At 39.1% G+C, this 13,613-nt stretch overlaps 2 protein-coding genes across 3 annotated transcripts; one reads left to right on the plus strand and one right to left on the minus strand.

Moving 5' to 3' along the window:
* The first annotated feature begins 4,066 nt into the window (after positions 1–4,066).
* Positions 4,067–8,689, plus strand: LOC113532585 (uncharacterized). Its single transcript, XM_026924006.3, has 2 exons — positions 4,067–4,220; positions 6,763–8,689. The coding sequence occupies exon 2, from the start codon at positions 6,820–6,822 to the stop codon at positions 7,993–7,995; it is 1,176 nt and encodes a 391-aa protein (XP_026779807.3). The 5' UTR covers positions 4,067–4,220; positions 6,763–6,819; the 3' UTR covers positions 7,996–8,689.
* Positions 8,690–9,932: 1,243 nt separating this feature from the next.
* Positions 9,933–12,585, minus strand: si:dkey-152b24.7 (1-phosphatidylinositol phosphodiesterase-like). Of its 2 annotated transcripts, XM_026924441.3 has the most exons (3): positions 12,440–12,585; positions 12,016–12,071; positions 9,933–11,660 (listed from the first exon to the last, which is right to left on the minus strand). In XM_026924441.3, the coding sequence occupies exons 2-3, from the start codon at positions 12,063–12,065 to the stop codon at positions 10,808–10,810; spliced, it is 903 nt and encodes a 300-aa protein (XP_026780242.1). In that variant the 5' UTR covers positions 12,066–12,071; positions 12,440–12,585; the 3' UTR covers positions 9,933–10,807. The 2 variants fall into 2 exon arrangements, with proteins under 2 accessions (XP_026780242.1, XP_026780243.1); XM_026924442.3 differs by lacking the exon at positions 12,440–12,585 and having other exon boundaries at positions 12,016–12,285.
* Positions 12,586–13,613: the final 1,028 nt, after the last annotated feature.

Consider the following 13,613-nt stretch of genomic DNA (forward strand, 5'->3'; position numbering starts at 1 on the left):
AACTTCACAATATGATTGCCCGGGTACCTTGCTGAGCAATCATACGTGAGTAGCGTGTACAGGACGGGGCTCAGGACACACCCTTGGAGAGCCGGTGTTAAGTACGATGGTGGAGGACGAGACACCATGGATCTTCACGGACTGTGGCCTTCCTGTCAAGAAGTCCAATACCCAGTTACACATAGATGGTTTCAACCCCAACAGTAGCAGTTTGTTGGCTAGTGTCTGTGGAATGATGGAATTAAACGCAGAACTAAAGTCCAGAAAGAGCAGCCTGACTTATGAGTCCCGCCCTCTAGATGAGTGAGAGTAGAGTGGATGACAGCTGATACTGCATCGGACACAGACCGGGTCTTCCTGTATGCATACTGCTGTGGGTCCACAGTGATGTCAACTGAGTCCTTAATGTGGGCCAAAACCAGCCGCTCAAGGCACTTCATGACAATCGGGGTGAGGGCCACTGGACAATAGTCATTCATGCCTTTCATGGCAGAGTGTTTAGGCACTGGGACAATAGTGCACCTCTTGAAACAGACAGGCATCACAGCTTGGGACAGAGAGATGTTAAAAATGTCTTCCAGCACCCCAGTGAGTTCCTGAGTGCACTCTCTTAGAACCCGTCCTGGGATGTTATCTGGGCCTGCTGCTTTCCGAGGATTGATCCTCTGTAGCGTCCTCCTGACATCCACCGCAGACACACTAAAGTGTCGCTCACCTTCAGCAATCAGCATCCCTCCTTTTGTACTCTGTGATGCTCTTTATACTCTTCCACATGCTTCGGGGGTCGTTGGTGGCAAAATGACCCTGTATCCTTTGGGTATAGGTTGCCTTTCCACCAGTCTTCGGCTATCACACTGCAAAAACAGCATACTATATTACTAAGTAGTAATTAATGAGTATTGTTTTTAAACTTCTAATATGTAGTATTGTAGTATTCTCATTAGGACCTAGGGTTTATCTTGTTTTTAAATTAGATTAGATTAGATTAGATTCAACTTTATTACACATGTATAAATACAGAGTAACGAAATGCAGTTTAGCATCTAATCAGTAGTGCAAAAAATAGTAGTAAATAATGGAATGTACAATATAAACAGTATGTATAAACAGTAGTAAACAAACGGAATGTACAGTATAAACAGTATGTATAATCAGTAGTAAATAAACAGAATGTACAGTTAAGAGCAGTTATGTACAGACAAGGGCAGTGAGAGATAAGTGGAATTAAATTAAGATAGTGCAGGAATATACAGATGTAATATGTACAATATACAGGTGTGCTATACTAATGCTAATATGCAGATGTAGTATGAACTAATCTACAGATGTGCTATACTAATGTACAGATGGGCAATTGAAAGACCTGGTAAGAACAATATGTACAAGTACAGAGATGAGGTATGAACAATATATACAGATATGTATATATAGTTAGATAAAGTTATATACAGTTCAGTGGGGGACAGAGTTCAGTAGGGAGACAGCTGTAGGGAAAAAGCTGTTCCTAAATCTGCTGGTTTTGGTCTTGAGGCTCCTGTAGCGCCTCCTGGAGGGGAGGAGCTGGAAAAGACTGTGGGCAGGATGGGAGGAGTCCTTAAGAATGTTGCGTGCCCGGCGTAGACAGCGTTTCTTCTGGACCACCTCAATAGCAGGTAGTGGAGTCTTTGTGATGCGTTGGGCGGTTTTCACCACCCTCTGCAGTGCCTTCCGGTCTGCGACAGAGCAATTCCCATACCAGACTGTGATACAGTTGGTAAGGATGCTCTCAATCGCACAGCGGTAGAAGTTGCTCAGGATGTCAGCGGAGAGGCGGTTTTTCTTTACTGTCCTCAGGAAGAAGAGGCGCTGATGGGCCTTCTTGATCAGGCTGGAGGTGTTGGTTGACCAGGACAGGTTCTCTGAGATGTGGGTCCCTAGGAACTTGAAGCTGGAGACACGTTCAACAGCCATGCCATTGATGTGGATGGGATCATGTGGCACGCTCTTCTCCTTCCTGAAGTCCACAATGAGCTCCTTGGTTTTGCTAGTGTTGAGAAGCAGGTTATTGTCAGCGCACCATGCAGCTAAGTGCTCCACCTCTGCCCTGTAGTCAGACTCGTCGTTGTCACTGATGAGCCCAATCACCGTGGTGTCATCTGCAAACTTTATGATGGAGTTAGATCCATACACAGGCTTGCAGTCATGAGTAAACAGGGAGTAGAGGAACAGGCTCAGCACACAGCCCTGGGGTGCGCCAGTGTTGACTGTGATGGTGGTGGAGCAGTTGTGGCCTGACCTAACATTCTGAGGTCTGTTGGTCAGGAAGTCCATGATCCAGGTGCAGAGGGAGGGACTGATGCCAAGATCCCCAAGCTTAGTGATTAGCTTGGAGGGAATGACTGTATTGAATGCTGAGCTGAAATCAACAAACAGCATCCTTGCGTATGTGTTCTTGTTCTCCAGGTGGGAGAGCACACAATGCAGTGCTGTGGACACAGCATCCTCTGTGCTTCTATTGCTTCGATAGGCAAATTGGTGAGGGTCCAGTGTGGGGGGCAGGCAAGTCTTGAGGTGAGCCAGGACCAGTCGCTCAAAACACTTCATCACAATGGGTGTGAGTGCTACAGGGCGATAGTCATTTAGGCACGCTGGAGAGGAGTGTTTTGGCACTGGCACAATACCAACCAGACAGACTATAAGTCATTAAATTGTCTCATTAAAGAGAGAAAAAAACAATAAATATTGTTAAATGTTATTAGCAACAATAATTGTCTAACTGACACCAGATGAGATGAGGTTTATGATGTTATTTTCTCCTTCCAGCCCAAATAGAGGCTCCACATATAACCGAGTGCACTACATAGGCTGCAAGAGCCATTATTCTATACACTACAGAGTGCACTTAAATAGGGTACAAGATGCAATTTGGGATTCAGCCTCAAGTTAAAGCAACTACTGTATCCCAGTTTGCAAAGCTCCTCACCTTTGAAAAGATAGTCATATTCCTCTTCTCTACCCCAAACTATTTTAAAAATAGCATTTTCTTGCATGTGGTAATGCACAGTTACTTTGTATTTGATGAATTAAAAAAAAAAAAAAGTTCTGAGACTTTACAACTAGAAGGGTGTCCAAGTTCATCAAATGGGCAAGCCCATGCTTTTACCATATTATAAAGTCAACTACCTTCATTAATAGCACTTTGCTTTCATAACATGTATCATTTTAGTAAAGCTTTAGTAAAGCACAAAATGCTAATCTCTGTACCGTGACCACACGGGTCAGTGGCCCATTATCGCAGTCTACATGACACTGCAGCTGTACTACTGTCAAAGCTGCTGGTATAGAAATTTAATAGTCAAAAAATTAAACACCTTTAGACCAATCTGAATCCAAAATTCAACAAGAATCCCAATATTTTACTCTTTACTCAGATGTTTTTTTCTCAAATAATGCTCCTGTCATGATGCAATAAACAAGTGATTGTATGACCAAAAAAATGATTAATAGAATACTAGTTGGCAGCTTATCTTAATCATGTATGGTTCCTCAGAATTTAGATTTAACACACAAGAATAAAAATGTATTAAACATAATTAAACACACTAAAGATGTTCCCACATCCTTATTCTCTGGAAAATGACAGCTATGCAATAAACACACATTTGATAATATAGAAAAAATATTGGAGAAATATTCTTATTTTCTGGAAGACAACAATCTTATTTGTTTCTTTTCTTTTTTAGTAATGGTTAAGAACATTGATATAGAAGGCCTGAGGCTAATTCCCACGCTAATGGGAAGTCATGTGACACCTGCCCAAACTTGTCTGCTGTCAGATGTAGTCCAAATATACAAACAAATCAGTATGAGCTACTTTTACATTACTACTGATTTATTTCCTTCACGGAAATTGAAAATTTATTGAAATCAATGCCATAAAATGCATACACAATGCCATAAAATATTTCTGTTGCTCAGGACAGTTGGTGCTGTGTCGAACCATTTCACAGAGCAGAGTAGAAGCCTATGAATGAGGCCATGTTTACAGGATTTTACCCATCCCTCACAGAGTGAGCTCCTAGGCATGCTCAGAAGAGGTGGAGCTCATCCTGTGTGGGAGTGCCAGGATGTGCGAGGTTATAAATAAAAGCTATAAAGCCACAGAGGCTGCAGCTCTTCACCACAGCTGGGTTTCACTGGAACACCACAGAGGGCACATCTGCACATTTCACCGACTAACTGTAAGCCTTTTCCTCCTCTCAGATTGTGTTGATTTCTTTCTTTTTGTGTTTCTTTGCTTTTATTTGCTCAATGAGCAGTGGCATAAAATAGAGATCTTTGTACCTATCTTATCTACATTGTGGATTGTATTTGCTAATATCTGGTTAGATACAATAAGGGAAGGTTGTAAGATGGCCAGATCTTGTGCTTAAGTAAATACTGACCTGCATAACACTTTGTCTGCAATGTCAGTGTTGCAGGATTAGTAACCAAAGATGTGGTTTGGGGGTAAAAAAAAAAAAAAAAAACCTTGCTAACAAAAAAGGCAGTGGTCTTGGTGCTGACAATCTGACACTGGATTCTGTTTAGTTTAGGTTTGGAGCTTTTAAAAAACATTCAAAGGGAAAATTAAACACAGCCACAATCCTAATTTAAATGAATTTTTAAATGTTTGCCTTGAAGATGCTATTTTTTACCCCAGTGCTGCCAATATACATTTATTGTTGACTCACAAGTTGATTACAAACTCCTAAATTATTATTAGGCTGGCTTGACAGAGCCAGCATTCTGTTCTTCTTCTTATCATTATTCCATCTGCAATTTTGTACCACTTTCACGGATCACAATTTTTGATGCAGAACCACGAAATTTAGCAGAAATGTAGAACCTATATGAGAACGATGTGCTTCTGCTTTTGGGAAAGATCAGACTTACAGCTGCAACACAGCAATGCTCCAAATTTCCTTAAGTTTCCATAGGGAAGTCATAGGGGTGCTTTTAATTTTAGGTTGTGCAGATTAAACCGTTGGTGCTACAAATATGAAACTTGTAGCTTAAGTAGTAGTTTGTCCCTCTAATCAGAAAAGAGAGGTGAGCCTGGTTGGCCTAATGGTGGCGCTATAATGCACCATTTACTGTTTAACTCATCTCTTGAGAACTACGAGGCCTAGAGACAAATATTCTGTGGCTATAGTGTCGCAGAAATGAAACCTAAAACCCGGAAATTAGTTAGCATTTTAGCACTTCCGGTTCCAAAACAATAGTGTTTTTTTTTTTTTTTTGCTAAATGCCTGAAATAAGGTCTATGGTTAACACAAGCTCACGAAATGTTTACGTTTTATTCTATGATATAAAATACATCAGTAATACCCCACTCCTGATTTTTTAAAGTTTTTACGTGTCTTGAAAAAGGCGGTTGCTAAGAAGTGGCTAAATGGGACAACAGAGGTTGTCGGGGACATTAAACGTCATCACGCCGAACAGGAAAACTCATCACTACACGTACAAACAAACGGAATTTTCTCCAAAATAATGCAACATGGACACATTCCCCAAAAAAGTGGGGATTAGACTCAACCACAAAAAGAGTCCAGTGGATCCTTATCAGGGAACATGTTATTAAATAAAGATTGAAAGAGTTGTCGGAAGCTTAGTGGTGGTGACGTTGAAGTCATGCGACTGTGGTGTAGTTCGTTTATAGCCTAACTTTAGCTCTTTACGTCTGGCAATTGTATTTAGGCTTCAAAATTCATAAAACTTGTGTTCAGATTTGTGTGAAGATTATCATAATGAACAAAACGTGTAAGAATCATAAACTTTAGTTGGTAACAGAGCTTCTTTTCTGCAATAATCCAAAAACCAATGGAAAAATCCTATTAGCTTTTTGTCCAGGGAACCAGGCTGATGCTAACTTCCGGGTCAGCCTACAGAAATACGTCATCCCTGCGGCAGTCTATTTCTGGGACAATTTCAAATTACACCGTTTAGAGCCATCTACTTAGATTTTTAGCTCATTTGCATAATATGCAAAGCTTTACTTTTGTGAACTATTCCTACAGTTTTTGTCCCATCTTCACAAAATTGGTGTCAACTGGTGACCCTCAATAATTATCAAAAAAGATCTATAAACAATATAACCCCAACTTGCCATTCAATTCTAATGGGGAGGAGCCTAATTCACTCAAACAGCTGTAATTCCTGAGTATCTACAATGACTCTAACAAGATTTCTGAGGACCTGTCCGTCAAAGACTATAAAAACATGTTTATATTTGTAAAGAATTTTGCCACCACCTGCGAATGAATCATTGCGAGGCAGAGCTTACTTTAGTCAAACAGCTACAATACATGAAATATTAAATGGATTCACACAAAACCTGAAAGGCATATTCAGGACTAGATTCTGAGGCTTGCTAAGGAAATACCCTAGCAAATAACAATGATACCATAGCAACTACCTAGCAACAGCCTAACAACCACCTGGAATATCACTGTAACCACCTAGCAACACCCCAGCAACCAACAAATGACTAATCTCACTAATACTGGAATTATCTCAAAGAACCGGGACTATTTATACATAGATATATAAATACAGACCTTGGATTTCTTTGCACAACACCCACACAATCAACATTCCTGTTAACGTACATGGCATATCCCACGTTCATAAATATTTATTGTATTGGTAGCTTTTTCACTGCAGCTACCTTCTAAATTTGATTTGATTTGATATAACCTGTCTGAGAAAAGTTTTTAAATGACGTATCTTGCTATGTTACAGAAAGAACATTTGCCTCCCTTAACGGATTAAGACAGGACCTCTTTCCTGACATCCAGTATGAGTGGTTTGACAGAATGGATTCTGGAGAATAAGGACAAGATTGAAAAGGGCGTGGAGATCCTAGGCCAAGGCTGTGAGATCCTGGCAAACACTGTAGGCCAGTTCCATCCCGTCCTGGAGGCAGTTTTTATGGTCTCAGCTGAGCTCCTCAGCAACCCAGAGGGCAAAGAGGCTAAGTATCTTGCTGAACAGTTTGAAAGTGTCAACCAGAAGTTGGAAAAGGTCCAGGGTGAGATTAAAGAAACAGAGCTGGTGCTGCAGCGATCATCGTTGAACCTCCAGAACTTTAAGTTCTACACACAGATAATCAACCAGTATGAAATGTTTAAATATATTTTCACAGCCAAACCCAAGTTTAAGAAGTTGAAGATAGACGAGTTCCTCCTCTACTTTGAGGAATATGAGGAAGACAAGAACCTTGATTGCTTGTACGATGCCGTCACTAAAGAGAACACCTCTGGACATGCAATGCTGGACACGATACTGATCACTGAGCAGCGGAGCAGGAGGGCAGTGGAGGAATTCTGTGCTTGCCTGAAGAAGGTGTTTGTGGTTGGGATCATAGCATTGATGGGCTACACTGCATTAAAGGAAGGGACTGTTGGAGAGGATATGGTGAAGAAATGGCAAGAACGCATGGAGGACGTGGAGAAGCGCATGAAGGCGGCAGTGGATGAATGTGTGAACAACTTCGCTGAGCAAGCCGAGATTGACATAGATCAGAAGCTCAAGGAGAAGCAGAGCAGTGTCGACCCTGAGTTTACTGAATTCCTACTGGATGCCCTTGTCAAGAAGTACGACTGGGTCTCGTGGTCAGTCAGGGTGTTTAAAGATGATGACAGCAAACTTGGGAGATTTCTGTTTGGCAAGCGGCACCGTGTAAATGGTGGAAATGTCAATTATTTTGAGCATTTGTGCAATAATAAAATAAGAATTGTGGTATCTTTCACTGCAGACCCTAAACCACTCAACAAGAGCCAGATAAAAGATCAAATAGAGAAAGAGAAAGGTGATATGAAATCTGTGGCTGAGTCTCTGTGCAAGAGTCTTCCCAACTGCCTTGTGCATGCTGTCAGTCGCTCTAACAGAGTGGAGGAAGCCAATAATTTCAACCCCGAGCACTTTTATTATATTTCTCACAAAATAGCATACATTTGTATCCACTCAGAATAATATAATTTAGATCAAACTAAATATATTGATGGCAGAGTCTACACTATTTGCTCAATTTGGATTCTCCAGGCTCCTATTAATTAATGGATTCTACGTTTTTACAAAACGTTATGATTGTTGTTGTCTTTGTTGCTGTTGTTTTCATAGCACTTGATTATGGAAACATTACAGAAAAGCACTAAGGTTTGACAGGTACACATTAGGCTCTAAAGAAGGAAAAATGGGTTGAAAAGAAGTTTGATATTGTTTCAATGTTCATACATTATATTAACCCCTATATAAATAAATAAACCTAAGGTTTAGTAAACCTATTCCCAGCTCGTGACCTATTATTTCTGATACACCTAATGTACACACTGTTTACATTCACAGCATTTTTATCATTATATTGTTATATCTTTTTGCACTACCTGTCACATCTGACACTTACTCACAAACGAACTGGTCAGCGCTGCACTGTCTCTTACTGTGCCTATTGTCCTGTTTTAGTAATTATTGTACTGTCTTGTGCTGTTTGCACACGTGCACTTTATGTAGTCCTGTGTAGGTCTTATTGAGTTCTGTGTTGTCTCATGTACTTCTGTGTTGTTTTATGTAGCACCATGGTCCTGGAGGAACGTTCTTTTGTTTCACTGTGTACTGCACCAGCTGTATATGGTTAAAATGACAATAAAGCCAACTGACTTGACCAGAAGCCTGGCTAGACATATTCCAGGCTTTGCCACAGACTTTCCCCCTCAAAATTAGTGCAAGAACTATTTATCTAGATCTATTAGCGTATATTGTTATAAATAGGTTTTTGTGCAGTTAAAATCTTATTAGCGTTTACCATTAAATAACTGAGTATTAGTACTTAATAATTAAATAATGTATATAAAATGAATAACATGAAATTATACTATTGAAATGTTTAAGAAATGTTTCTTTTTATATTTTTGGTACAGCAGATTCATCCTCATTGACATGTTTAAAATGTTATTTATTTCTAGCGTAGTTATTAATGAATAATCAATAAGTAATCAATAATCAATAAATGAAATTTTCTCCAAATTCATCTTCAACATATTCTAATATGGTTTGAACAAAGGTTGAACAGACTAGGTAAAATTGACTACATATTAATATATTGCCTTGTGTAACATTCCATAAATCCATTTCTACAGCAATAAACACCAATGATATGGTTTTGATATTTTCCAAATTAATAGCCAATATTTTCTAGGTAAAAATGACAGTTTAAAAAAACAGTGACAGGTAAGTAGTATTTTATCATTTATTTATTCATCTTTATTATTCATTTATTCATCTTTAAAATATAAACAGAAGTAAAAAATCTCTGTATACTCAGAAGTAGGCCTTAGTATTGTTCTGTATTTCCTAGTCTGCCCTTATTCCCCTGCTTATTAAGATGCTTCATAAAAACACCATTTGATGCACATAAAATTCATCAGTGCATCATTTAACCACACTTTCATGCATCCCTTCATGCATTCATTATGTAATACTCTTCCACTTAACCTGACCTATGCTGTCCCAAACCTTTTATGCAAATTATAAACATCTGAATATGATATAAACTAACACTATGCTTATTTTGTTACAGTAGTATGCGTCATGGGATTCTGTGTGAAAGTGTGGGAGAAAAGTTGGGGTGTCTGCGGTCCAAGAGAATTTTTCTTTTTACTACTATTTTCCTTCCATTTTAGCCAAAATACTTTTTTTGCATTAAGGCAAACTTTAGGCAGAGTGATGATTATAATTTAGTAGTTTTTAGGCTAATTTAAAAAAATAATCTGTCCTACTCATTTGACTTTATTTCGAAGTGTGTTTAGTAGCCACAGAAACAGCTTTTAATGACTTGGAGTACAGTCTTCTTCCTCTTGAGGTACACGTCCATCCATCTCTTTAAACAAGTCTGAAGTTGGCTTCTTATTCACCAGTTTTTTATTTGGGAATTTAGTTTCCTATAAAAGGTCCAGTAGTTATGCTGCCACGCCTGTAGATGGTGGCATAAGCATACAAATGTCACAGAGCCACTCTGCTATGAATAAAAGGGGAAATCTGTTTATTTCTTATGCCATTGTCTCATGATTCACAAAGCATCTGACAGTCACATATGAGACCCAGTGAAACACACACTCAAAATACTCAGTAATTGAGAGTACTATTATAATAACAGTATATAAATAATCATGCATTAATCCCTGAATTAATACCTACTTAAATATAAACTAATGATGAGGTAAGGTACTAATCATTAACAGAGCTAAACATAACTACGACGTTAATCTTATGAATTCCTGCGTGAATTACGATCACCTTAATTACATGTTAGTACATGTGTGTTAGTTAATCTATTAATTAACATGTTGGGGTAAACTAAATCAAACCTGATATTTTCTCTTTATTTGTAATTCATTGTATTACTCTAAGCTTTATACATCATTGAATTATACTTGACATTTCACTGGCTACTTGTACTAGATTAATAGCTCCAGGAGAAATAACGACATACAAAAGCAACAGCAAAAGTCATTTTACTGCTATTATTTTCAGAATGCAATACAATCACATTTACAATCACAGTTAAACAGGTTGAAAAAATAACACTCCAGTAGGTGCCACAGAGGTAAGACAGGATTAACAGACTTATTTAGAAAGAGATTGATGTTATTATGTAAAATGCATGCAAGAAATGTCTTCATTAGCTATTATAGAAATAAAAGGATAATTGGATCCTGATGTAGAAATTTGCAAACCATGAAAACATTAACCATTAAGTTTGATTAGAATTTGAAGCAACCCTGCAAAGCTAGTTATTAAACTTGATGACCGTTTGTATGAGGTCAAAGCTTGGAAAGTCCATGGCTATGATCCCGAAACACGGTGTAGACCCCTCAGCAAGCAGCATTTGCAGATAATCATACAGCCAAGGGTCGATCTTTTCAGCCACCCTTTTCGGTGTTAGAAACATGCCTTCAAACGTGCCGATGCCCGTGCCACTGGAATAGGTGAGGATGAGAGAATTTCCTCCGCACTCGTTCATGGCTAGATTGAGGTGCTGAGAGATTTCTTTCTCCTTGTCATTAACATGAACGACCTTGTAGTCCCCCTTGGTGTCGGTTTCCAGCAGAGGCACGCCAAGCATAAAGCTGTCTTCTTGTACAAACACAATCTTGCCTCTTACTTCATCCAGTCGTGGTATGGTAGACTTCACCCAGACACTGCTATCGCCCTCGATGAGCTTTTCAACCAATTCTTGAACTTTACTCTTATCAAACAAATCGGGCTTGACTCGGGCGAGAACCGTCTCGCTTGGGAACTCCGACAGGAACACCTTGAGTGTGTCGAGAGCCTTGGTGAATGTCGAGTGCTCGTAAACGATCCCGTGCATGAGGTACAGCGTGTTTTCGAAAGCGTACACTCGGAGGTCCAGGTAGCGGATACCTGCCTTCAGCTGGTCCTCCAGGTTCCAGGCCTGGCACTCAGCTGCGGGTCCTCCATAAAGTGCCATGGTGTCATGCGTTCCAGGAATGGTGATATCAGACAGGAGAGTGTCACCATCCAGCTCCATCATCCAGCCGATATTGTAGGACTCGGGAAGGATGAGCTGCTCCTTATCGTTGAAAGCCGGACTGTGACTTTCCATCTTTGCAGGAAGCAGCCTGGGGGAAAATTTCAAATTTTTGGCTATGGAGGGATGTAATGTATTTGTAATTGAGCTGCGTGATCATTGTGCAAGCCTGTACTTGCCTTGGTACACCTTATCATTAAAGATAACTGCTATGTCAATACACACGCATAAAAGATTATGATAAGGCACAGTAAGGCGTTCTCTTAAAGCGTACTATGAAATGAATTAACTGAAATGAACAGAACTGAGGTGGATTCAAACTGTAGAAATGTTAAAGGTTATAAAGCACTGCTGACATAAATAGGGAAAGTAATATTATCTGCAAACAAAACAAAGCAGTTCACGTGGCACATTCTGCATGTTTTTGCATCTTATTTCATACTTACAGAATAAGTAATGACACACACAGGATTTGGTCGACATTCGTTTTCTTCATCTTTGCCTATAATTAATGGAGGAAAAGTACAAGGCATTAAAAAGTTTGATATTTTACGACAACACATTCACTTCGTAATTAGAGATATGTCTAGAATGTAGATGGGATAAAAAACAATAATTCGTATTTCAACTGCTAATGAACTAAACAAAAAGCATTAATTAATAAGATATTTTTAAGCGTTGCGATTTTAGCATTTGTGATACTGTTACAATGACTTTATGAACTTTAAACCTACGTTATCTCTGGATTAACTCCTGCCAAGTGAAGCATTTTGAAACACTATCTACAGGATGTGAATATCTTTCATCTATTTTGATGTATAGATGTAGTGGAATTCATAAACTACAGAAAATGTAAGAGAAAGTACTCACTCAATGAGGTGAACCAGTCTGGCTGAGAAAGCAAGGCGAAATGTGTTTGCTGTTAGGTTTCACAGGCTTTAAACAAAAGACATAGGGTGTGTATGCAATACATTTAGTCAGGTAATTTATCATGCTTTGATATTTGATGTTATGTGACGTGTTTTAGATTGCAGAGAGGGTAAGTCTCAATAAAAGCCATGGTTTCAGACTGGAGTTTGGATGGTGGTCTTTTGCAATCCACTACTCTGCTCTGTTCTGCTCTGTTAACAACATTTCTATAAGTTTAATGAAAATGTCATTCTACAACCCACTGCTGCCTGTCAGTTTGTCCATTTTTTTAAAAAAATTGTTTACTTTTTCTTTTCTTTTTTTTTTATGTGTGATTGTGTGATTTGGACACTTGATCTACTCCTTTCAGCTCTCACAAGATGGGAAACATAGCTAAATTAGCTAGCTTTAACTACTGTTAGCTAGGATGCAGGATTAGCCGTTTTAAATCCAGGAGAAAAGTAGAGCGGGCCAAGGCTTACTGATGCTTTTACACTCTTACAGGAACTCCCAGGAATCCCGGATTTAAGCATCCATGTCATTTACTAAAATGTTTAATGTTTGATGGTAAATGATTTGTCAAAAAAGTAGATTTTAGACTAACAACCAGCAACAACCAAAGCATTACATTAAATATTAAAAAAAAAAAAAAAAAAAAAAAGAGGGGGTTTGTGGAGTAGATGTGATGGAGCTTATGCTTGTGTCATTCCAGTTTGATATGTATTAAATGAAACTGTTTATGTACAAAGGCAGTATGGTAATGTAGCACGTAGCATTGCTGCCTGTGTAGCATGTTCCCTGAGTGTCCATGCGGGTTTCATCTGGGTTCTCAGGTTTCCTCACACCTTCTAAAAACATGCCAGTAGGTATGAGTGTGTGTATGAACGTGTGTGTGCGTGTGCCTGTGTGTGTATGGAGCTCAGTGATGGAGTGGCGTCTCATCCGGGGTGTATTCACCGCCTCAGTGTTCCTGGGTTAGGCTCCAGATCCACTGTGTTCCTAAAGTGTTTATATACAAACTATTGGTCTATTGCTTAGGCAGCATATGTTTTTGAAACAAGCGCATGCTAATTTTTAGACAAGCATCTTACGCAACTCTGCGCTAGCTTTATGTTAGCTTCATTTATCACACACC

Source organism: Pangasianodon hypophthalmus, chromosome 22 (genome assembly GCF_027358585.1).
Source record: "Pangasianodon hypophthalmus isolate fPanHyp1 chromosome 22, fPanHyp1.pri, whole genome shotgun sequence".
Lineage (NCBI taxonomy): Eukaryota > Metazoa > Chordata > Actinopteri > Siluriformes > Pangasiidae > Pangasianodon > Pangasianodon hypophthalmus.

Excerpts from the sequence above, each read along its gene's own strand:
- LOC113532585 (XM_026924006.3), top strand. The coding sequence starts at position 6,820 with ATGAGTGGTTTGACAGAATGGATTCTGGAGAATAAGGACAAGATTGAA.
- si:dkey-152b24.7 (XM_026924441.3), bottom strand. The coding sequence starts at position 12,065 with ATGAAGAAAACGAATGTCGACCAAATCCTGTGTGTGTCATTACTTATT. Across the intron at positions 11,661-12,015 it reads TGTGTGTCATTACTTATTCT|GCTGCTTCCTGCAAAGATGG; the intron begins GTAAGTATGAAA and ends ATTTTCCCCCAG.